At 51.2% G+C, this 25,426-nt stretch overlaps 1 protein-coding gene across 1 annotated transcript in view; it reads right to left on the reverse strand.

Moving 5' to 3' along the window:
• ZSWIM5 (zinc finger SWIM-type containing 5) overlaps positions 1 to 25,426 on the reverse strand; it is a 101,460-nt gene that overhangs the window by 22,385 nt on the left and 53,649 nt on the right. The window contains exon 2 of the mRNA XM_059821803.1: positions 6,272 to 6,628. Within this exon, the coding sequence (XP_059677786.1) occupies positions 6,272 to 6,628 (357 nt within the window). The remainder of the gene's footprint in view (positions 1 to 6,271; positions 6,629 to 25,426) is intronic.

The following is a 25,426-nucleotide window of genomic DNA, read 5'->3' on the forward strand; positions in this document are numbered from 1 at the left end:
TTTATGCTGGGTTTAAATATTAATGGCAGGATTTGTCCACTTCCCCTTGCCAACGTTCACACTATGGGGGCTTCGGCAGCGGCATTCTGTGACGTAGCTGATGAGTGATTCCGTGTCTTGGCTCCAAAGGAGCAGGGAACGGCATGTAAAACAGCCCAGCGCCTGCGTAACATGTTTCTCATATAGCAGTATTCCTGCTCCAAAGAGCCCTGTTTCAGATGTGCTGGATCTTGGTCCCGCCGGATTCAGATTTAAGGAAACACCATTGCACATCTTGAGTGGAAAGAGTGTTTCACCAGCCCGTTTACACAAGCTGTAGAAACAGAGATAAAAATGCAATCCATCAAACGAGAAGCAGGACCCCCCCCCTTGCTGTGGGCTTGGGGTTTAACTGCTTGACAGCCAAGCGAGACTTCTCCAGGGAGATACAAAGACTGAGAAACAAGGACTGGAAAAACCTACAAATTAGAAAACAGAGCAAAGCCAGGCATGGAAAATTCAACACCTTGCTCAGAAATCAGCTGCCTAATGTGAAGAAAATGAAAGCCGCTCCTGGACCAGAAAGCAGCAGGTTTCCAGGGCTGAGGAGGTTGGTGGGAACTCACGGCTCACGCGGAGGCATCGAGTGCATCCTGGACCCAAGCTCATGAACCCAAGAAGGGGAGATACATCAGCCGGGCGGCATGGGGAGCACCTCACACAGAGCAGCAGTGGTGACACAAAGAAAAAGGAATAATTATTATTTTTAATCAGTGCCTGGAGCTGATAAACTGATGGTAACAGCAACCCAGAGATGCAGGTGGCCACCCTGGCATCTCCCTCGCAGCTATCTCAGCCAACTGTGCCCAGTACCCACTGGCAGCTTGGGGTCTGGCCATACTGGCCCTGGAGTCAGTGGTGCCGGGGAGGGCTCTGCCAGCTGGGTTGGCCACCATGGCGGCGGTTCACAGGGGCCATCTCATGACTGCATGTGGTGGCGTTGCTGAACGCTTCTGGGCTGCCTCGACAGCTTCCGGAGAGAAAACAGACGTGAAGGAACAGCTCAGCAGGGAGGACGTGAACAAATAAACAAACAGTAGAAAACCTCAGAGAGAAAATAACCAGGCACCAGAAAGGAAATGAACTCTAATGACAGATTAAAAATAGCAGCAAAGTGAGGAGTCAAGCTCTACCAAGGCTCCTGGTTCGTTTTCAAGGGGAGGCAGGTTGGATGGAGCCTCCAGGGCGGCCTGAAGATTCCCCCCCTCCGACAGCGATGGGGCAAGTGAAGCCAGACCAGCTGCCAGAACGATGGCCGGGAGCTCTCCGGTCCAGCTGGTACCAGTGTCGGGTCCAGCTGTCTTTGGAAGCCCCTTGTCAAGCACTGCACCTGCGCTCTGGAGTCATTCGGCAGCCCCAGAGGCTCTGCAAGACGAGGCGGAAGAGCCAGCAGCAGAGGCTTTCTCTCCAGCACTCAGGTGTGCTGTTTTCCCTTAAATTCACATCAGCTCAGCAACCAGGAACACAAATCCCCTGGAGACCTGACCTTCTCCTCCTCCCCAGCGGGAAGGCAAAATTTCAAATAGATTTACCAGTGCTGCCCTCCAGATGCTGTCGTGGGATGACCTCAAAGTTAAAGACCGCCTGTGGACTCCTCAAACATTAGCCCTGGCTCAGTGCGACAGGACAAGCAGGCAGGGACTTCCCGCACAGCTGACCTGGCAGCTGACTTGCTGTGCACGAGCAAGACAGGCCAACGGGTGAAGGACAGTATTAGCCCAGAGTTGAAGGAAAGGCTCAAGGGAGTCAAGAATACATCTGGGACAAAAGTGAGAAGATGAGGCAGAGGGCTCCTTATGGCTTCTGCATGAGCAGATCTGGTTTTCCCCCATGCCAAGTCCTGAGGGACCATTCCGACTAAGAGTTTTCTGAAAGTCCTCTCCTCCAAGCTCCTGAGACCTTGCAGGACCACAGAGGCCTCTTGGTCATTCACACTGACTCTCCGCTGGCTTGTCCTTGGAGGGAGATGCCCCTACACTGCGAGACAGCAGACATTTTTGTGACTTTTCCCCCTTCTGGCTGAGAAGGGCATCCCAAGCTTTTCGATGGCATCAGCTGAGCACCACAGATGCTGTGCCACCCACTGGCACTTCCCTGGGGCAGACAGACCGCCCCAAGCATGCTCCTGGGCTGAGGGCAGCAGCTTTCCCTGCCTTGCCTAAGCATCGCTCAAACAGGGCAAGTTACCAACCCGCGAACACCGGGCCTGCCAAAACCTCCTGCTCGTCACCCAAGGAAGGGGGAGACTTCACCGATGCACGAAGGATACCTCTAAGCCCCAAATCCTCTGGGCCCTCCCAGGTACTCTCAGTCTTCAGAGCTGCCTCCTCTGTCTTTAAGCTTCTAATTAAAGGTTTTAATGACTACCATCTCCTGCACTGCAGTGATCTCTCTCCATCAGCCTCCTCTCCTTCCTTGGCCACAGACTGCTTTTGCCCTCAGGAAGAATCCAGCGTTTGCCTCCAAAGCCCAGACATCCCAATCGGGCTCAAAGGATGTATCTGAGACAGCAGCTTTGCTCCTGTACACCCCACACTGATCCTGTCTTCCTCTTAAAATAAATTAAAATCATTTGCTACAAACATGAACCAAAACACAAGAGGAGATGAATGCCACCTCCCAAGTCTGCTGGTTGACTTGGACCCTGTGCACTCGCTGCTGCTGGATGTTGGATGCACGCTGCGAGAGCAGGAAACCCAGCGCTGCTGTCAGGACTCATTGGTGCTTCTGAGCTCCCCCTCCTCTGTACTGCTTGCTTTTGCCCCTGAAATCTCCCTGTCTGCCTACAATTCCCATTTCAGCTCTTCTTCTCAGCCTTACCCTCCCCGATACCTCCTGGCCCACTCTGCAATACCCTACTGCACCAAAGCAATTGCTCTCTATTCCTCATTTGCACCTCAGAAGGACATATTCTTCCCATGGTTCATGGTGGTAGAGCATGGATCCCCCCAACAGCAAAGCTGCACCTATCCCAAACACGTCCCACCATGGCTGGTGGCCCTGAGCCACTTTCTCAGTTTGCATTTCCCCCGAGCCAGGCTGGCCCCGCAGCAAACCAACACGAGCCCTGGGCTGGTGCTCTGGGAAAAGCGAAGGGAGCAGGGTGCCAAGGTGGCCACCAGCAGATGCTCCTCACTCTGTCGGAGGCATGGCTGTGGATCCAAGCTCTCCAGCTGCAGGTCCTGGCTGCCCCCAGCAGCCACCCCACCAGAAAAGGCCAAGCAACCGTGAGCTGTATTTGCTGGCACGATGACAACCTTGCAGCCTTGCTCCGTGCCGGACAGTCACGCCGCTGACTTTGTCCCCAAGCAGGAACGCACTTGGGGAGGGGACGCAGCAGCACTGAAACTACCCCAGCCTCCTCACCCCAGCTGCCACTTCAGACGCGGAGCGTGGAGGTGTCAGACACGTGAGACGCTCTTGCTGTGAGCACGCTGCCCTTTGCAGCCAGCTACGAGAGCAGAAACATGACCCACTTAAGCAGGCAGAGGTCAAGTGGGGAGCAGAGCAGCAGGCACACCTAGGCTCTCCGCTCAGATTGAATCCTTCGAGAACATGCGAGCCCCTTGGCTGCACTCCGAGACTCCATCATTACTGGACAGTTTGCATTTCCTTCTAGGAAGGCGGCCGGGAAGATCAGCATGCAGTGCACAGCCCGTGGCTACAGACTCCTGCAAGGAACAAAGCTCCGACGCCCCGAGACGAGCGCGCTAGACAATGGCCTGTAATTTTTTTTTGCCATTCAGGCTCTGCAGGGGGAGAAGGAGCAGCCCTGAAAGCCTTATTTTACAAAAACAGACGATCCCCTTGCACAAGGGCCCAGCAAGCCTGGAGTGCTCCCGAAGTGCAGAATAGGCTCTGCCATCCCACGTGCTCACCATCAACATGGAAGGAGCAGCCCTTTGGGTGACCAGAGGCAGGTCGTGGAGACCTGATGCTGATTTGAAGCTCAACAGACCTCTCCTCAGAGGAAATGGGGGAAAAAAAGAAAGGATTTTTCTGGAAAGGCTGTTCTTGCTCCAAGTCATAATAACCTCGGGTGTCCACACACTGGGTTACTGTTTGGGCTGCAGAAGTTGCCAAAAGCCAGCTTGGCCTCAACCCAGAGGTGAACAAAGGTATGACCCCAAGGGTCTGAACTAGACACAGCCAAGAAATGCATGCGTAAGCCTGTAAAGCTCTATGTAAAGCATACCTTGAAGAATTTCAAATCCCAGGATCAGGGACCCTCTATGAACACCATGAACTGCAGCTGGGAAGGGCAAGACGGGGGAAAAATTTGGATCCACTTCAACTGGAGCCCCTGAAATGCACTCAGATCAGCAGCCCCACACACCTGCAGCCCTTCCTCGCCCTGGGCTCCTTGTTCAAGTAGCTTTGTGATGTAGTTGCACTGCAGCTGTGCTTCACTGGCAGGACGGGGAAGGGCGAAGCTTGCAACACTGTCCAGGATCGAGAGCCAAAGCCCTGGACAACATCACTCTGAACTTGAATGTGAGGTTTTTTGAGCTTTCCTTTTCACAGAGTCTATGAGGTTTAGATCATCTTAAGATCATATCATCATCTTAAGGCTGATCTGCATCCTTCCCCAGGATGAGACCAGGCTGTAGTCCTGCTTGCACAGGCATTCACTTGCTTGTGACCCCAGCTAGGCAGCCACGCAGGTCTCAGATAGGTGCCACCTTCTCCTGGGTAAGTCAATGCCAGTTGACTTTCGATTCAAAATCACATGCTGGAGTGCATGAATTTGCACGAGTCTGAAGGGACAGAGAATTTTTGCTTTGTTTTTTAAAACCACTTGTAAAAACAAGAGGCAGATACTGAACTGGAGCCAACATCTGTATCTTTGTAAGACTCTCAATCACCAGCCTTTTGCTGACTCTAGAGCAATAAATATTCAGGGCCTTAAAAGCTTTTCTTCAATCTGCTTAAGAGAAAGCAGCCTCAAACAATGGCCAAGAAGGGATCTTGCCCAACCTCAGCTTCAGCGGATCAGCTCAGGGAGGGAGAACAGACCTCACCAGATTCCTGCAGTACCACAGCTCCTCATTCTTTTTTAATGCCAAAAAATGAGGAACACCCCCTGCCCCAGCCAGTAATTTAGAGCACAACCACACACGCAGCAGATGTGGCCCAGCGTAGGAGACAAAAGCCTCTCCCAAGGTAGAAGCAGGAATGACCAGCTGGAGGGAGGGGAGGGGAATATATCTGAGATCAGAGCTGCCATCACCCCTACGGTGGAGGTGGACCCCTGGCCTCACCTCTACATGTGGATTCAACCAGTTCAGATCCTATTTTAGGCTGCATATGGGGCTTTTCATCTTCGGAGCACTTAACAGGCATGTGTTAATCCCTGCAACGCCCTTCCGTGGCAGATAAGTGTTTATTATCTCCGCTCTACAGCTGGTGGGACAGGCGCAGTGGGGAGCAGCTCATTGTTGCAGACCCTGGGCAACCTCAGCTCCTGGGCTCCTTGGAAAGACACAGCAGGAGCGCCTGGCTTGGGCTGATGAAAGGAGCCCCAGGGCAGCTCCCCAGGGAGCCTGGACCACCTCCTGGGCCAGCAGGCAACTGGGGCAACTGGAGCGGGGCTTGGATGTGCACTGTCCCCCACCAGTGCTTTCCAGGGGAGGAAGCCAAAAGCATCTTCCAAACACAAAGCCCTAGGACACATCTCCGCTGCCTTTGTGCAGTAGGTGAGGACAGTGGCGCTCATTTATTATGAGCAAATTAACGCCCATGGAGATTAAAGCTTTATCTCCCGCTGGCTCAGACGCATCTGACTTAGCAACGTGCAGGGCTGGGCTGACACCATGTCCCTGCACACTGGATGAGCCACGTCCCCACTGCACCTCCCACTCCCCAGGGTCCCACACCACATCCTCTGTGTTGGGGACTAAACGTGCTCCCTTCCTCCACCCTTGGCTTCTACATCGTACTCCGAGCTCTGCCTCAGAGCCTGCCTGCTCTGCCTTTTCTTGCCTGTTAAAGGCAGAGTTTGACAGATAAACACATAAAGAAGAATAGAGGGCAGAACGAGGATGAGTGGCCAACATCGATGTGGTCATAACACCCATGCATTAATGTCAGTTTGACACTACCACCTCTCTCTGTGCAGCAACAGACAAACACAGCGAAGTGGAGGCCACCACCATCAGTGTGAAACCACAACCCCAGCCCCAAATGCAGAGTGAATCAGTGCTGAGCCACCCAGGGAGGGAGAAGGAATTACCGTGCACTTGGTTGATCTCTGAGTTGGATGACAGGATCTCATCAGCCAACTTCTGGGCAGTGGGCAGCACCTCGGTGTGGTGCGCCGTGATCAAATACTGAACAAACTTCTGAAGCTGGTCCCTGTTCATCTGGAAAAGGGTCTCTGAGATGGGAAGACGGAGTTTGACCTGGTCTGGCTTGCGGATCCTGTACAGCGAAAGCGCCACGACGTGGGCACAGTAAAAAATGTCCTTATTCCCGCAGCCGCATGTCACTGAGGTGATTTTGCAGCGGTCGAAGCTGATGGCCACTTTGTAAGTCATCTCTGGTTCTGTCGCAGTCGCTGGCTCCGTTACCGTCCCACTGAGGTGGAACCCTGGAGAGGGAAAGAAGAGGGAAAGGCCACGTTAGCTTCCCTCTGACGTCAACCACCCATGCAAACTCTGGAAGGCGGACAGGGCCAGCCAAGACCGCTTACGCATCGCCATGCCAAGGAGCGCACCACCCAGTGCATGCCATCCTAGTGGCTAACACCCAGCCTGTGTACAAAAGCACTCCTGCACCAACACACGCATGCAGCCAGACTCTTTGGCAAGTTTATTTAACAGCCAAACCCTCAGGGGACGAGCAAAGCCACTCGGTTCCCATTTGTTTAAGAGTCTCTCAGACTGTTCCTCTCCTGGGAGTCATCTTCATCCACTCCTCCCTCTCGCTGAATTTGTAATTCACGTGAGTGAGGGCTGGCAGAAAAAGGCCAAGTTTTCTTTTCTTTGATGAGGCAGGCAAAAACCCCCACAAATTAAAGGCAACACAACTCCAACTTCAGCCCCTCAACCAGGTAGAGCGCTCCAGGGCAGCTCTGAGCTTTTCCACACAGTGGGAACAGGGAGCAGGGACGGCAGCAATGCCCAGCCTGAACTGCAGGCTGGGGGGGAAACTGTTCCTTGAGCTCCACAGTATCTGTTGCTCCCCTGTGAGCTCTTGAGCTCTCCTCAAAATACTGTGGCCAGGAAGCCAGCCACTTGTTGGCAGGATCCGTGTGTCAGGATGCAGGGACAGCCCAAATCACTCAGACAAACATTATGGTGCTCCCGACAGCCCCTGCTGTGCCGCAAGGGGCTGCATAGCCTTTGGGCACAAACTGTGAAAAAAAGTCCCAACAAGTCCCAAATGCGTGTGAAGAGTGAGAAACAGGCTTGGAAGGTCCTCTGGGTCCAAGGAAGGTGGATGCACCAAGCAAGCAAGGAGTAAAGTCAGCGAGAAAAGACTGGATGCCCATTAACCTCAAACTGAAGCCCAGGGAGCCCTTCCCAGGAGGCGGCTGCTGAGGAGGTCCAACACCAACACTTTGCACTTGCCTGGCCTCCTGGAAAAGGGAACATCTTTGTTTCCCCTATCCGTCTGCCTCGTTGCTCCAGGGAGAGCGAGGCCGCCCCAGGAGATTAATTAACGTGGCCAGGGCCACCCGGTGCCCCCATGTCAGAGCCTGCTGTGGTACCTGGGACCCGGTGCTCTGCACCTCCTGCCCCAGTCCTCTTCCCTGAAGAGGATGCTCACTTTTCTCTGTGCCACTGCAACCATATTAAGCCCGTGTTTGTACAGAGGTCCCTGCAGAGCCTGCCTGCCGTCCCCCCGGAGAAGGCGGCAGACAGCTGAGAGCCCTACAATTAGTGACAGAAAAGGAGAAGGGGGGGGTGTGAAGATTAAAATGCATTAACTGCATCAAACCCTTGTGCGTTTGCCAGCTCTCACAAAGGCTTTCCGAGACAAATTCTACCAGAGGTTTTTAATAAATGGCATCAAAACCAGCTATTCACTGCCAGTCTCTTTAAAGCCACGCCAAAAAACACATTCAAATCTGATTAAGCATCAAGGAGGTCTGCTTTCACTTTAGTGCAGGGGAGGGGGAAGCAGACCTGTTCTGCTGCCATCGCCCGAAACCCACCCTGCATGGCCAGCAGAGCAGGAGAGGAGGGACGAACAACCCCACACTGCCCTTTCGCTCGCATGCTGCCTGGAGTGGAAGCGCGGCTGCGGAGGTGCCAGGCTCAGCGTCATGGGAGCAGCGTGGCCAGGGGCTGATGAGCCCCCCCCGCCCACCCCCCCGCACAAGTCCATCCCCCAGCAGCCAAACTGTATAAATCCCGAGGAGAAACTCCAAAGTGTTTATGTTTTACCACTTCTCTGGTCTGCGACACTTGGCAGGCGGCTCCAACTCGCTGCCAGTTTCTCCCTAGTTTACTTTTTTAGCAAGTTAAAAGGATTGGAAACTATGTTCCTGAGCAGTAATGTCTGTATATATATACGTGTACGTACACCCATAGGCACATATGCACATACATATATAAAACCCTCTAAGACAAATTACTAGCCATAAACACTGCCTTCAAATGCTTACTTTACCAGGATCATGGGCCAGACCCCACTTGGGACTAACTGGGGTAAGGCTGGAGGAACTCATTTAATCAACCTGTTTTGGACAGGCTGAAAATCTGTCTGAAAATACATCAACTGTGGTCTGAATCTGGCTCCCTGAGAGAGGAAATTTGTCCAGATACTTCCCAGGTTGCTCTCAGGCATCCCAAAATCTATGCTGCCCCATCCACTGTGAGAGCGGGTCATAGCAACTCATAGCTGAGGTCTGCAGGTCGAACAGGACCGTTCAGCATGTCTGCAATGGCCAAGTTCATTCTGGCACTCGAGCCCTAAGGCAAGTGTCAGTTTAGATTTTAGCCGTGGTGGCAGCAGGTCTATTTAAGATAAACTAGAAACTCTATACAAAACATTTATCTAAAGCTTAGTCAGAAGTTAAACATGCGAGAGGGGAAGAGAGAGGAGCTGGCAGAAACAGCAGCATTATTTGGGAATATTTACATTAACAGGAGGTCAGCCTGCAGCTACCATGCTGTGCCCTGCTCCGGGGCCAGGTCTGTACCCAGCACTGACCCTGGCACCCATGGGTGGGAGATGGCTTCGCCAGCTCAACAGTGATGGGTATCACTGTCCCAGAGAAGAGTGGTGGTTAAAAGGTAGGTTATGGTGTGGTTATTCCATCATCCATCAAAGCACTCATGCCTGGTCCACATAAAACCCTGATACTACAGTCACCAAGAGGCTACAGGTCACCCTGGAGAAGGACAGCTGTCACCGTACCCTCCTTGGTACTCATATCACATCCCAAGCAGCATGTGGGGCAGGCGATACCAGCACTCCAGCAGAGAGAAACACAGCCCTAGCCACAGACACAGGGTCTGGATAGTGCTGAGAGCAAAAACATACTCTTCTCTGTGTCCCCGCTGCACATTTCAATTTAAGATGTTCCTACAGCCGAGTGCTTATCTAGGACTTCATCCTCTGCTCCTTAACATAAGCTATCTTGGTGTTTGATTTGCTGCCAGTAAAGTGACAGTGCCAGGGCTTGAAATCCGTGGAAAAGAAATAATTAAGTACCATCTTTGCAACTACAGACTCATTACACACCATCGGAGCCCAGCTTTGTCCCAAGAACAACGTTGCCTCCTCCCTGTCCCAGAACAGCCTCCCCTACTTTTACCACGGATGCTTCCCAGTGGATGCCCCTGTGATCCAGGTTGCAGAAGGAGTTGAGTGTTCATACCTGCCCCAAAAAGAGCACAGAAAGATGCCACGAATGTTCACAGGCACACAGGGCACAATGAACACACTCCGTCCTAATCCCACTTACCCATCAAACGGGGACAAAACACCAAAGGAAGGACCTTTACCCTGCCACAGCAGATCTGCCCCCTGAATCTCAGCTCTGATGTTGCATTAGTGCCACAGGATATTGTGCCTCTGATTTAAATTAAAGCCAACCCTAAAGATGTCTCCTGGGAGTTTGTGAGCACTAGTGCCACTTCCAAACTCATCAGCTGGGCAACACTTTCCTCTTTGGAGCTGATAATCTCTGTAGGCTGGGAGGAACATGGACCCACAAAACATTCCTGGGCTCTGAAACGGCTGCAAAGGATCAAGCCTTTAGCAGGTGCTCCAGCGCAGGAGATTTTGCTATCAAGACAAGACCATTAAGGCTTCAACAGAAGTATCTTTAACCAAGATGGGGAATTCTTTGATCTCTAAACCTACTCAACCAAAAGGAGCTTTCCAAACCCTTCCAGTTCTGTAAGAGCACCCAGAGTCTTTCAGCTGGGCATTTTTAACCCAGGTGTCCACGAGTCACCCATCAGGAGAGACTACCAGCCTGTCTTGCAGCTCCAACCCACCACTGGGCCAGCTGTGGAGACACCTAGTCTTGGGTCCTCCAGCAAACCACAGAAGGTAATACAACATGCAAGCTCGTTACACTGAAAAACGTGAAGTTTGGAGATGGGCAGACCACAGGAGGAAATGTAAATCCCAGAAACAAGCAAAACCCAGGCATAACTCCTTCACTTCTCATAACCGTGTCACCTAGAGCCCTCCAACACCCACGAGGAGAAGCAGGGAGAGGAGGACCCCGCAGCTACAACACTAGCCAGGAACTCGAGAGCTCAGCTCTGCTCCCTCTGGCACTTGCTGCTCACAGCCATCCCCCAGATTTCACACTGCAGCCCAGGCAGAAGTCACAGTTGTCATTCGCAAAGTTGTGCCATTTGGAAAAATTAGCTCAGTCTTCCGAGGTGCGGCACTCACTTGCCTTTCACGGAGCGTTAGCGCAATCCTGCCAGGGAGGCAGCCTTCAACGCCAGAGCAGCCATCTCTAGGACCAAACCCTGGACCAACGGAGACCACCTGAGGTTGCTGCACTGGCATTACTGCGCAAGACGATGGTAACCAGTAATGCATGGGTAATGTGGGGAGCATTTCTTCACGTCACCATGGCTCCTCTGCAGGCTTTACTCCGTCTTTGTGGAAACCTCGAAGCGGGGAAAGGAACGCCTCTGCAGAGGGAAACGTGCAACCACATCCACCCCCCTGAGCAAGGACAACTGGCGGGATGCAGCCGGACGCTGTACATAAGGAACTTGCCCCCACATCTGGCTGCCAAAGCCTCAAGTGACCTCCTAGTAACCGAGGCTGATATTTTGGGCAGGCTCCATTAGGAGCAACGTAATGGGAATTCCATCCAGGCAGCTTCCCCAAGACCACCAGCCATATCCCCTTGCATCCTGGCCAGAGGGAGGGGGCTGTGGCGGACAGCAGCTTGTCTCCCCCTCCTTGCCACTCTCGTGCCCGGTGCTGAGCTCCCAGGACCCCATCTCTAATCAGACTAACCCGATTTCAGATCAGTGTTTGGGCAGCTCTGCCTTCAGGCAGGCAGGAGCTCTGCAAAACCGAACGGGAATGAATATACAGATATTTATGGGGCTCAGGAGATGTAGACAAGGGTAAACTGAAATTCTCAGTGCAAGTCGTATACACTAGGTTAACATGACCCAAATATTTTTTTTTTAATTTCCAAACCACAATGGAAAGGTATTTTAAACTAAAGCGATTCCAAGCTCTTTAGTGATTAAACGTGCTGCAGCTCCTAGTGGAAAAACCATTTGTTTTTCCACTGTGTGAAAGCCATAACTAGCAATGAATAATAATTGCTGCACCGAGTGTTATTTATAAGCCATTCTCGGTCACATTTCCGTGCCTCAAAACAGCAGCTTTCCAAATGTGAGCTTAAAATTGGTCAATATTTGTAATGTCGACAACACCCGTGGGAGGAAGGTGTCGGTGTGCTCGCGCGGTGGGAAGCGGAGGTTAGTAAAATCTCCCAAAGCTTTCCAGCTTGTAGATCAATTCCTCCAGCCGGCTGATGCTGACAATTGCTGAGTCCCTGACCTTGCAGTTGGAAAGGAGATGGGCTCATGAACTCATTTGCACATGACAATGCTCCAGCAAAGTGAATCATCTGCCTCCGATAGTAACGGAGAGTACGGCGCGCCCCAGCCCTCCTGGGCTCCATTCAACCAACGCGGGGCTGGCCTTTTGTACTGCCAGTGCAAGAAAGACTCCGCAGAAGATGTGTGCAATTAAACCCACTTTTCTTGTTGCTCTTTTGATTCAGCACGGCTCAATGAGAGGCACCCTAGGCAGGTGTTGTCACACACAGATAAAATGTGCCTTTTCAGAGCTTTGGCAGACAAAAAGAAAGAGGGTAAGGCTGAATCAATTGCCATTTCTCCGTTGCAAAACAGGGAATCCAGGCTTCCAGCAAGTCAATGAGCAGAGCTGGTATGAGTTTACACCCTCCCTCCACCCCAGAGCGATTTCTTTTTGTGATCGCAGGCAAAGGTGTTGGCGTTGAGCGAGACCTTGGCAGGGATGAAGCAGGCAGGAGATGGCTGGCTGGAGGATGCTGCCCCAGCAGAATGCAGCCGTGCTGCTTCTGCTGTACGTTTTCCCCTCGCAGCCCTCCCCCCGGTCCCCACCACGCTCCTGTCCTTTCCTGGTCGTTACCACCCTGGAAAAGCACCTCTCGCTTCACAGAGCTAAGGAAGACCATTAACAGCCCCCATGAAGGCCATGCCCACAGCTGAGCTGACGTCGGAGGAGCCGTAACAAAGGGATACGGCCGAGTTGGAGAGGATGCACCGTGCCTGCAAGTGTCCCTGCATGTACCTACGGCCTCAGACACCAACTCCCACAGGTTTAGGAGAAATACCTGTGTCTCTGGGTAGGCCAGGGAAGAAGCACGAGCTGCAGCTGTAAACAGAGGAGATGCAAGTGGGGCTGTTTGTGCTGGAGGGAGCTGTAAGCTCCTCTGAGCAGCTGAGTAAGCTGGAGGGACGCTCTCTCTGCCATCTGCTCTGATCCCACAACACCTCCTGCAAATGAAGAGTCAATCCGCTGGTTTCTATCCCTGTTAACCTCTAATCAGCCACGAGGACCGGCCTCTGCCTCGCTCTTTATCCGAGCCAGCTAATGCGTGAAGCACACCGCGCTTCCCATCTGCTCCAGCATTACTAGAGTTAAAGGACAAAGCAGTTTCCCTGTCCCGAGCATTCACTTACACAGATGCCCTTGTATTAACTCAATTTCCCAGTGATTTCCATTATTATCCTTATGAGATTTCTGGTGTTTGTTTATCTAGGAGCCTGAAATGGACATTTTGCCCCCTCCCCCTACCTAGCTCAGGGGGTGGCTGGACCAAGGCCATGCTCCAGCAGGCTGGTCCCATTCTGTGACATTCCCCTAAAATATTCAAAACTATTCCCCCTTTCCCCCCAAGCCCGCAGTGATCTTTGTTGCCCATTCAAACCTAACGACCCAGGTTTTTTGGGTTTTTGTTGCCAGTCCCAAAGCCAAGATCACCGCTCCCAGCAACACCTTCCACATCCTTCGGCCGCACGCCAACAAATGGGTTTTTAAGCTACCCAGATGCGCAAGCCTTGCTCCGAAGACATATGGTTTGGAGGAAGAAAGAAAAAACACAACCAGTTTTAAAGCTCGGACTGATTTCCTCTGTTAACGTGCAGCACTGCAAGCTGAATTCCTCCACTAGCAGTTCAGATTTAACACAAACCAACCCAAATGCCATTTTTGAGGCAGCATAAGCAATAGAAAGGGCTTGAGAGGAAGGGTTCACCGCGTCCTTGCTAACTTGTGCTGCTCACGCAATAAGATGGTGGCAAAATGCTGTCAAGTCTCTGCTCTTTACTGCTACAGTATATCCTATGGTAAGCATGAATATAAAGAGCTTCCTTAAAACCATGAGAAATTAGAAAGATGAGGATGTGCAGTACATTTTTGGCAGAAGTGGTGAACGCACCATCTCTGCATCAAGGGAGAAAAAGCAATACATCTCTGTGACCATCCCAAAAGCATCCCTCTTCTCTCTGAGTTCCTGAGCGGCTGTGTCTGAACAAGGAGCAACACGGTTCCTTGTTATAGCTCAGGTGTATTCTTAACAGATGCAGGGCCGTTTTCAAGCATGAAAGAAAATATCCATGGGGAGGAAATTCACTGTTGCTGGAGTTTCCGGGCTCGTGCATCCCATCAGTCGAGGCTGCCACAGAGCAGACCCAGTCCCATGCTGTCACCACCCCGGCTGCCTCAAGGAAACCGATGGGAGATGCCAAACTCGCACGCAAGGCTGAGCTGGGGTCACCTCCTGACTTCAATGGAGCCACCCAGATTTCCAACAGCTGAGAAGCTGGCTTCTGGTACATAAGAGGGTTTTAATTAGGAAATGCCTCTTATCCCTCCATGCAAGTGTCACTACAATGGGATCACTGATCTTCACCGCTGTCAAAAGCGAGTGGAGTAGTGCTCTTCCCTCCGTTGTCTTTTTTTATGTGGCAATCCATGCAACCCTTAGCCCCACAGAAAAATAATCCCAACCACTAAAAGCAAAGTGCCTCCCATGCCAGAGCCCTTAACCCGTTGGTCCTGGCTTATGGGCTTATCCCTAGGTAGGTGGTGGGGAAAGGAGTTGCTCCACAGCCACGGACATCCTTTTCTCGCTACGTATCTGCTCCCCTCGCTGACCTGTTTTTCCAAGAAGTGGCCTCCCTCCCGTGTCAGCAGCTTCTCCAGGTCTGTCTTGGCCTCAGGCTGGGGAGCAGCTTTGGATTTTGTCTCCAAATACACAAAGATAAATTGCATCCAATGCGTATTTTGCAATTTAAAGCCAGCTTCAGAGCGGGCCGCCTCCATACCAAAACCCAAACTTAATGCACCAATATGGAAAACCAAAAGCAAAACCAAGCCTGAGAGCCTCCTGACTTGTTTTCTTCCCACATTTTTGTTTTGCACGGGGCAGAACCGGCAGCCAGCCTAACAAGAACCAGAATCAAACCAGGGCATCGCGCAGCAATGGAGGGAAGCAGGACACCACCCTGCTCCTCCCTGAGACACCAGACCTTAAAATAGCAGCTCTACAATTTATAGGGAAGTTATTAGTTATAATTTTCCTGGCCCTCTGAAGCCTTCCGAGGGAATGAGGCAGCCTAGATTCAGTATGAAAATCTGCTCCAAATTCTTCCCAAAAAAGACATTCTTTCCACTAAGAATAGCTATATTTTTTTTTGAAGGGACGATGAAGTCTGACTTTCTAAGTTACTGGCAATGTTGTTAAACGTACATTATATTTACGAAGCGTTTCAATAGCATTTGTGGTAATGGCCTCAGCAACAGATTTGCTGAAAAGGTCAATTAACTTCCTTCCAAAAACCTTGCTTTTAAGCACAGAAAAGGTCTCTGCATTGAAACTGCTCCCCCAAAGTGGAAAAATCTTTGAGATGACACCATTTTGCCGTTTCTGCTCTCCATCCCCCTTTCGGGAACTGGGCACAGACCCCAGGAGCAGGCACCAGGACGACCCCTCTGTCCTGCCAACTTTTACAGCCCCCATTTATAATAAACCCACCTTTTTTTTTTTTTTTTTTTGCTATTGAATTTCACAGAGGAAACCACAGGCAAACATTTTTTATATTGTAGAAATATTATTATACTTAAACGGCTTAGCTCACTTCAGTAGCTTCACAAAAACTTAGTGGTTTCCTTTCCCCCCCCGCCTCAAACCAATAAAGCTTAAATTTTGGAGCTTATTAGGGCTGCTCCATATCGGGAAATTAACTAGTCATTGCAGAATAAATTATTCAGCAATTGCTATTCCAGATCAGCCTCCTCTGTGGACATTTTATTCCAGAATAATTTTGGGAAACTTTGTGAGTGTATTAATTATTCCTGAAGGAAGTGACTTTAATTCCAGGACAGGGAGTCATTTAAAGAACTGCTGCACACCAGTGGCTGGGCTGGTCACCAGCCCTTGGTGACAAACCTGACCAGAGCAATCCCAGAAAAGGAGATGAGGGGGGTGTCAAGCTTGGGAAGGTTGATGCTGAATTTCAACGTCCAGCAAGAACTGAGGTGAAGGAAAGGCACACACCTTGATTTTGTGTGGAAAAAACATTTTTTCCAGTTTTCTTTCAACCCATAAGCTGCAAAGTGAGCGGAACCGTGTAGTGAGAGGTTGGAGGACCTTGCATCATGAAGTGTAACATCTGCCCCACAGCGCTCAGAAAGCAGCAAATGATTCCTGCCCCTGGGATCTCTGCAGAGAGCTGGGGAAGCCTAAGCTACATGGGGACCTCCAGCAGGACCATACTGTGGAGGGCGCAACATTTGCTGTCACACCGTGCTTCCCACATCTCCATCCTGGCTCTGCACTCCCGCGTGCACATCAGGGTCCCCCATCCCCTGCTGGCCCTTCACAGGAGGAATGGCAGTCCTTACACGCATCCCTAGAGGGTTGCAAGGTCTTCATCCATCACGTGCACGAAGTGTGTGGAGGGTATCCGACAAGCACCGAATCTGACAGTGGAGAGACCTGCAGAGTATCCAAGTGTGCTGTGGCAGCTCCCAAGCCCAATTCAGCCTGATGGTAGATGAGTTTTCCGCTTCTTCCACAAGGACCAGGTTTTTGTTGGGTGTCCTCCTGTCCTACCAAACTATACATCATGCCCAAAATTACTCAGACAACTACAGAGTCAGCTCCACGGAGCCCGCAAGCTGTGCCACAGCAGCTGGACTCCTTGCCATCTCCTGGGCATGACCATTTCCCCAAGCCCCACAAATGCTATCACAAAAGGGATCCCTGAGACACTGTCCACTGCCGCCCACAAAGCTCAACACACTTCAGAGGGCAACAGCAAGGCAGCATGTTCAGGCACTATACGAAAAATTGAAGAGGGACAAGACCAACCCAAGTGAGGCAACCACATACAAGTTCTCAGTTGCCAGTATCTCCTCTCTGGTGAGACCCCGCAGCAAGGTTTGGGGTGACAGCCGATGAGCAGCCAAATAGCCCAACTCTGCACAACAAAAACCCTCGGCAGAACAGTCATCACGCTTTAAATAACACTTAAAACCCCCTTTTGATCACATTAGTTTTCACATGACCCTTCTGAGAAGTCAGGAAAGCAGCGGGAGGTCTGTGGAGCACAGACTTCCCCAACAGCCCTCCTCACTTGAAAGGAAGGCGGTTGGGAGACAGATGCCTGACAAAGATGCTCCGCTCCCCTGCATCAGCAGTTTTCACTATCTTTAGCATGCAGGCATTTCACACGACGCAGATTCCCGTGCCATGATTTTAAGCCCCTCAGTGCTACCCTTGCTCCTTCCGGACAAGTGCTGTCCCTAGCATCTCCCAGCGGCACATCACAAACTTCTGCTTTACCAAGGAGCCTGCAACTGATTAAAAACTTCACAGATTTTTTTTTTTTTGCTGGAAAAACATTGTTATTCAATACACAGCCTAGACTGCAGGCTCCTCCGTTTGCTATTGGTGCAGCGCAAACATCTAAAACACCACCACGCAATGACAAGATCTGTCATCGGGACTGCTGGGGCTACAGTAGAAAGAAAAATGAGGGAGTGATCCATTCCTCCTCCCTGGAATTCGTCACAATTAAAACAAAAGGAAACCTATGTTGTGCAGTTAATGCTAAATACACAGGACCGAAGGGAAAGGGGAAAAGTGTGATGAGAGACCATTTAGTGGCAGTTTTCTCCCATTATGTGGCATGAGGCCCTTTTGGTGGTAGATGGAGAGTCTCCAGCCCCTCTAACCACAGACCTATTTCAGTAATTAAGTCCGGGAAAGAGGGAAAAGAGGGAAAAGAGGGAAAAGAGGGAAAAGAGGGAAAAGAGGGAAAAGAGGGAAAAGAGGGAAAAGAGGGAAAAGAGGGAAAAGAGGGAAAAGAGGGAAAAGAGGGAAAAGAGGGAAAAGAGGGAAAAGAGGGAAAAGAGGGAAAAGAGGGAAAAGAGGGAAAAGAGGGAAAAGAGGGAAAAGAGGGAAAAGAGGGAAAAGAGGGAAAAGAGGGAAAAGAGGGAAAAGAGGGAAAAGAGGGAAAAGAGGGAAAGCCCTGTAATATCCCAGCCAACTATCTGCTGGCTGGCTGAAATACAACCTGAAAGCCCCACCAGAGTGAAACCCCACCCCTGCAGCTCCCGGTTTGCAGGGATCCTGGGTGGGGTAAGCCAGGCAGAGCTCCCTGGCAGCAGACACCACGCATGCCAGAGGGTTATAAGCAGATTTATCTCAATTTGGAATTGGAAGCAACCAAAAATGAAGTGAGCTCAGCATAACGGGACAGAAACAAAGTAAAAAGCAAAACCAGATGAGCGACTGGGGAGTTGACTCCTCTCTTCCCTTTGAAAAGGGAAGCCGGTAATTTGAGAGAAGGCGGTTTTACCCACAATCTCAGCAAAGGGTTTTAGGAATCGCCCTAATCAGCACATAACCCAAGTATTACACAGTGCTCCCACTCAGAGAGTGGAAAGCAGGGGGGGAAATCTTCCCCCGACCCTTGAAAGAGGGTCCACAGACACCCCCAGAAAAGGGGGAGCAGCCACACACGGTGGGTAACACATCCTGGCCTGGGGGTCTCTCACCCAGCCAGCCGAGCACCCCTGGGGAGCTGCACCCCGCTGGGAATCTCCCCCAAGAGCAGCACCCGCCACCTTCCCCACCCTGTGCTGAGCCAGGAGCAGGGTCGCTCTTCACGCAGCCAGGAAACCGAGGCAGCGGGGTCTGGCAGCAAAGGCGAGCCGCGGGACAGCCCGCTGGGGAGCGCTCAGCAAGGGATGCAAGGAGCTCAAGCTCTGCCGCTGCCTCCCCAAGAAACCTCCAGCCCTGCCTTCCCCCCAGGCAACCTTCTCAGGCTCAACCTGGAATATCTGCAAGCTTTTGGGTAAACTCCTGTGGTCGGACTTTCCAGGAACTGTGGCCACGGGGCTGAACATGGCGCATAATTGCAAATTGAATTGTTGTAATGAGAGGGGTCAGGGCCAACGCTGGGGAAGTCGTCCTCGCTGAGATGACAATTGAAAATGGGTCCGTGCAAGTGGATTCCGTCCTGCCCCGATGCTGGATGCTCTAACCCCGCTTCACACAGCTGTTTAGCAACTCCCATAGCTTGCTGCACCGACTGTGCATCAGGCCTCACACTTGGGTTTTGCAGATGAGGAACAGCCAGGAAATAAAACAGAGAGGTCATTTTCTCCTCCAAGAGGTGCTATCTCAGCCCCCACCAGGATAGAATCATAGAATCGTTTAGGTTGGAAAAGACCTCTAAGATCATCAAGTCCAACCATTAACCTAGCACTGCCAAGTCCACCACTAAACCATGTCCCCAAGCGCCTCATCCACATGTCTTTTAAATATCTCCAAGGATGGTGACTCAACCACCTCCCTGGGCAGCCCGTTGCAGTGTCTGACAACCCTGTCAGTGAAGAAGTTTTTCCTAAAATCCAATCTAAACCTCCCCTGGCACAACTTGAGGCCATTTCCTCTTGTCCTATCACTTGTTACTTGGGAGAAGAGACCAACACCCACCTCTCTACAACCTCCTTCCAGGTAGTTGTAGAGAGCGATAAGGTCTCCCCTCAGCCTCCTCTTCTCCAGGCTGAACATCCTCAGCTCCCTCAGCCACTCCTCACAAGACTTGTGCTCCAGACCCCTCAACAGCTTCGTCGCCCTTCTCTGGACACGCTCCAGCACCTCCATGTCCTTCTTGGAGTGAGGGGCCCAAAACTGAACATAGTATTCGAGGTGCGGCCTCACCAGTGCCGGGTACAGGGGCACAATCACCTCCCTACTCCTGTTGGCCACACTATTTCTGATACAGGCCAGGATGGCGTTGGCCTTCCTGGCCACCTGGGCACACTGCTGGCTCATACTCAGATGACTGTCAACCAACACCCCCAGGTCATTTTCTGCTGGGCAGTTTTCCAGCCACTCGTCCCCAAGCCTGTAGCGTTGCATGGGGTGGTTGTGACTCAAGTGTGGGACCCGGCACTTGGCCTCGTTGAACCTCATACAATTGGCCTGGGCCCATCAATCCAGACTGTCCAGTTCCCTCTGAAGAGCCCTCCTACCCTCAAGCAGACCGAAAACTCCTGCCCAACTTGGTGTTGTCTGCAAACTTACTGAGGGCACGCTCGATCTCCTCATCCAGATCATCGATAAACGATATTAAACAAGACTGGCCCCAGTACTGAGCCCTGGGGGACACCGCTTGCGACCGGCCACCAACTGGATTTAACTCCATCCACCACAACCCTTTGGGCCTGGCCATCCTGCCAGTTTTTTACCCAGCGAAGCTTATGCCTGCCCAAGCCATGAACAGTCAGTTTCTCCAGGAGAATGCTGTAGGAAACTGTGTCAAAGGCTTTACTAAAATCTAGGTAGACAACATCCACAGCCTTTCCCTCATCCACTAAGTGGGTCACTTTGTCATAGAAGGAGATCAGACTAGTCAGGCAGGACCTGCCTTTCATAAACCCATGTTGACTGGGCCTGATCGCCTGGTTGTCCTGTACATGCCACGTGATGGCACTCAAGATGATCTGCTCCACAATCTTCCCCGGTACCGAGGTCAGGAACTACAGGCCTGTAGTTCCCCAGATCCTCCTTCCGGCCCTTCTTGAAGATGGGTGTCAGGTTTGCTAACCTCCAGTCCGCTGGGACTTCCCTGGTTAGCCAGGACTGCTGGTAGATGATGGAAAGCGGCTTGGTGAGCACTTCTGCCAGCTCCCTCAGTACCCTTGGGTGGATCCCATAGACTCGTGGGTGTCTAAGTGGTGTAGCAGGTTGCTAACCATTTCCCCTTGGATTGTGGGGGCTGCACTCTGCTCCCCTTCCCTATCTTCCAGCTCAGGGGGCTGGGATGCTGGCCCACAGTGCATGCCAACGAGTAACGGCAATTGGACCACTTGGGGTTGAAAAGTCCCGACATGTGGGGCCATGGGAGAAGCCAGGCTACCACAGGCACCTCAAGGAGATGCAAGCATGAGCTCAAAACCACACAGAAAGGTGCAGAAATGAAGCTCAGTTTTCTTCCCAAAGCTCCTAACCTTTTAAGCAGATCCCATCATTCTTGTCATGGCTCAGAGCTTCTGAGCACTCAGGTTTATTTGTTCGGTGATGTTAACATCACCCTGATGTACACACAGCCAGGCTCCACCATCATCTCCATGTTCCCACAGAAGGGATACGGATAGTACCCAGGGCCAGGCCACCTACAAACTGAACACAGCATCGCCTCGGGTGGGTGTCTGAAGAAAGCAGCTGTGGGTTTCTGGTGTATAAAGAAGGCTGAGACCTGACTGGCACCACACATTGAACAATGATGCTCACCTGGAAGAACAATGCTGGGGATTGCCCGGCAATGCAAGGGGAAGATGAGTCCATGCAGCCATGCCAGGTTTCAAACTTACTCAGAGCTAAAGGAGACAGGAGCCCCAAAGCTCCCAGCAATGCCAGCTTAATTCCCCCGTTGTCCAAACACCCGTGGGTGCCCTTGCTCGGAGACCTACTTGCAAGAGCTTACACCCAACGCTTGTGTGTGCAGGGAACCGTCACGTTTTACCGTCTCTGACACCGATGTGCCCGCCTCAATGGCAAACAGTCCCTGGGAAAACACACACGCCAAATTAGAACAATTGCAACCTTCAGCAGCCTCTCTCTCTGAAGAGCAATTGCCATTACTTATTAATTCACGTCCTCAAGATAAACAAGAAATTTATTAAAATCTGAAACAGATGGGGAGTGCATGGGGCAGCAGACGGACAGGAGGTTGCCACTTGTCTTTAAAAAATAAATACTTCTATGCTGGATTACACTTTCCACTTGCTGTTTCCCCTAGGAGCCAATTTCCACACTGTGCATTTCCTCTGCAGGAGGTGGAAACCCTACAGGCTTCTATGGCAAGTTGAGGGCTCAGCCGTCTTCAAGGGGAGGAAGAACCAAATTTGGGACCTAGCAGGTGAAATGTAAATAAAAATAGAAATTTTGAAATAAAAGCTAAGTGCATCTTAGCAATGACCACATCTGTCTACAGGCTGCTCTCATGGACCATGACCTTGACATCTTTAAGAAGAGGTGTATTCTTTTAAAATCAATTCGGTTCCTTGTTTAGAGAAACCACTCTGTTAAACCTAGAGATGAACTCATCATGGCTGGAGAGACCAACACTTCTCAAGGGAGCTGAAAGCAGAGTCTCGCTCCATCCAGCCAACAAGCACGTGATGCTCACAGGTGGAACCGGAGGCACGAAACTCTTCAGCACAGTTTCCCACATCATCTACAGTGGGGAGAAATGGTTGGAAGGACAATAAGGAGCAGAGTTCCCATCACGCTTGTGAGGTATATTTGCAAAAGCAAAATATCCACCTATGGATCTTCCACCCATGCAACAGCCACTCCAACAGCCTTGCTTTCATACATCCCCCCTTGTTTCTCCAACCATAAGGAAAGGATTAAAAATGGCTGTAGCCAGTGCAATGCGAGTTATCAATTGCATCAGTACACTGGGCCAAAGTAGAAGCAAATTACATTCCCAGTATACTCAGCATCTGTGCAGGCAGGAGTGCGTGGGAGATAAGAGGGAAAGAAAACGCACAGCAGATAATCAGGACACCTAAAATACAAGCGGTGAGTTTGCAGTCATAGCTGTCTTCAGTCCTGGTGGTTTACTAGAAATCAACCTGATTTTTAAGTGAGCAATGCTGAGCAACAGCACTGAGGAAACCTCTGGGGCAGTCACAACCACTCCACCCTGTGGGACCTCTAGGATGCCACAAAGCCCTTATCCCTCAGCCTTCCCCTTAATGAAGGTATGAAAACCCACGTTAGCGTTCTCACTATCTCAAATCACGTAATAGGTAAGAAGTGCAGCTTTGAGAGCTCTGTACCATCAAAAGATGTTGCTGGATATGCGCAATGGGTATGAAGTGTGTTGGGGGAGAAACCGCCAGACCCGTGAGTCTGCATAAACTAAACTGAAAAGAAACGCAACCCAAACCCATTGCTACATCAATCCCATCACAGGCTCTGTTAAGCTCAGCCAGCCTTAAAACTGTTGTCCCCTTCTCCTACTGTCCCCTGGAACACACCAGCCCCAGGGGCTGCCCCAGGCACACCTTTGCAATCCCCACGCCAAACACTGGGGAAACGCTGTCCCAGCTCAACACCCCTGGAAGATGCAATGACCAAAGGGTCGCTGCTTGACGTTTCCAGGCTGTCCTGCAGCGAGCCAACAGCCGGAACAGCATGTCGGAGGTTGGTGCAAGCAGCAAAGCCAACGCCAGTCAGTCCAGCCTCTTGCCACCCTCCACCTTGAGTCCATTGTTCACCCAGCCTACATTCTGCTCCTTTGCACCCAGAGTGGGCTGCGGACATCACCCAGTCTCAAAGGCGGAGGCTGCTGAACCCAGCTACTGCCATTGAAGTCACCAATTAAACTCACCTTTAAATTCCCAGCTGCCTGCATCTGTGCCGACTGGATATTTAAGCTGACACTTTTGCACGTTCACTTTGTCTGAAGCCAACAGATCAATCTGCCTCAAATACAGGAGATCTCTTTTTAACACTCCAAAGCTAATGAAAAAAATCCCCTCTGGTGAAAGGACAACACTGGATCAGAGAAGTTTTATTAGCCCTTAACCATGCAAAGCTGGAAGCTCATCCCCTGTTTAATTCTAATACTCCAACTCTGTTAAACATCAACTGTATAAATAACCAAATACTTCACATGACAGAGCCATACTTCCAATCTGGGGCCAATAACCCAGAGGGTAATGAAGGGTGTAGTCTTCTGGGCAGAAGGATTTCCAGCGCTCTCCGAAGAGCAGAACAAAGGCAGTCCCTTCCCCCTCTGCTGCCTTCAAAGCAAAAGCTTTGATTCGCTCAGCGAGACCACATCAAGCCAGAGCACAGGCATGCAAACGGTATGTATCTCATCACCCCCCTCCGCTCCAGAGACACACGCGAAACCACCAGCCATTGTGTGGTCTCTGTTCTGTGAAACAACCCAGGTCCCCTCCTAAAACACCCACCTCTCCCTGGCCCCACCGGCTGGCAGCCTCTGAGCATCCTGCCTCCGAGTATCCCTCTCGCCTTCGCTCCGTGCCGTGCCACTGGGGAGGTGACGTGGCAGTAACCCACCCAGCCCACATCAGTCCCAGACACAGTCCCTTCCACCAAACCTCCCCAGTTCTTCTCCAAGAGGAGCATTTTCCTGGCGAACGGCACTTGGGTGAGACGGAAGCTCCAGCTCTCCAAACGCCTGTGGGCTTCTGCCCAGCTTGCAGGGGCCAGAGACTCAACGCTGCTGAAAACAACCCTGGTTTCCAGTGCTTTTAATGAGGAATGCGACTGCCTGGCACCTCTGAAACGAAGCTCTCGCCCTCTCTGGGCTTTGGTTTCCCCGACTGCAAAGCTGGGATAATGTCCCTTCTGGGCCTCACTAGTGTATTTTAGGAAACAGAAGTTGTTTGGCTCGTTAGGAAATGACCGGTGCATTTGCAAAATGCCGTGGAAAGAAAGATCTATAAAAGGAAAAAAGCGCGTTTGAAAGAAGTGCGAAATGAAAAGCTGCATTAAAAATATGTAAGTCTGATGCTGGCCATCCCCCTCTTCCAAGGTCAAGCTAAAGTAATTTTTTGGAATAGGTAATCATCTGGTGTCCAGCACTTCCCTGGTTTAGATTGATGCTCTCACCTTAATGCTGACTGAAAAGCTTCAAGTGATGTTTGACAATCAAAGTAGCAGGAGCCAAATGGAGAAACGTTCGACCCGCAGCCCTGTCTAAAACTGTGCTTTCAGTACTTCTGAGCTGACTTCAGAAAATTAGTATTGGCTTTGCCAGAACCCAGGAGAGCAATTCTGCATTAATTATCGCTCTCGCTCTGCAGACAGTCATACAAAAAATAAAGACAATTGCAAGGCTTGTTCAGAACAGGGGATCCAGCAGCAGGGCTCAGCACAAACATTTTCTCCTTCAAGTGTTATTCAACCATCCAGCTCCTGAAGAAAGCCCTTGACTGTACCTACGCGGCATGGTAAAGCACAGTCTTACGATGTCCCATATGATTTCTGTCCCCATTGAGTTTAGCTTCAGCACAAAGCACCTGAGCTGTACAAAAAATGACCCGAGGTCAAGCAGGGCATGTATCGCCCAGTTTCTTACCACAGTGAGCATGAAGACCCTCTGGAAGGGGCACAAAGTCTTCTGGGAGATTTGCTGGCACACCAGCCCCACCACATGCTCTGCACCACCTCTGCTCCTGCAGACAGTGCATACAGACATGAGGGCAAGTGGATCAGACCGAAGGGTGGGCTTGCCTCCCAAGCAGGGCAGTCACATCAAGACTTGCATCTTCGAAGGAGTCAGCAGGACTCCTCCCTATCAGCTGCATGGGCAAGAAAGACCCATCT

Source organism: Gavia stellata, chromosome 10, assembly GCF_030936135.1.
Source record: "Gavia stellata isolate bGavSte3 chromosome 10, bGavSte3.hap2, whole genome shotgun sequence".
Classification (NCBI taxonomy): domain Eukaryota; kingdom Metazoa; phylum Chordata; class Aves; order Gaviiformes; family Gaviidae; genus Gavia; species Gavia stellata.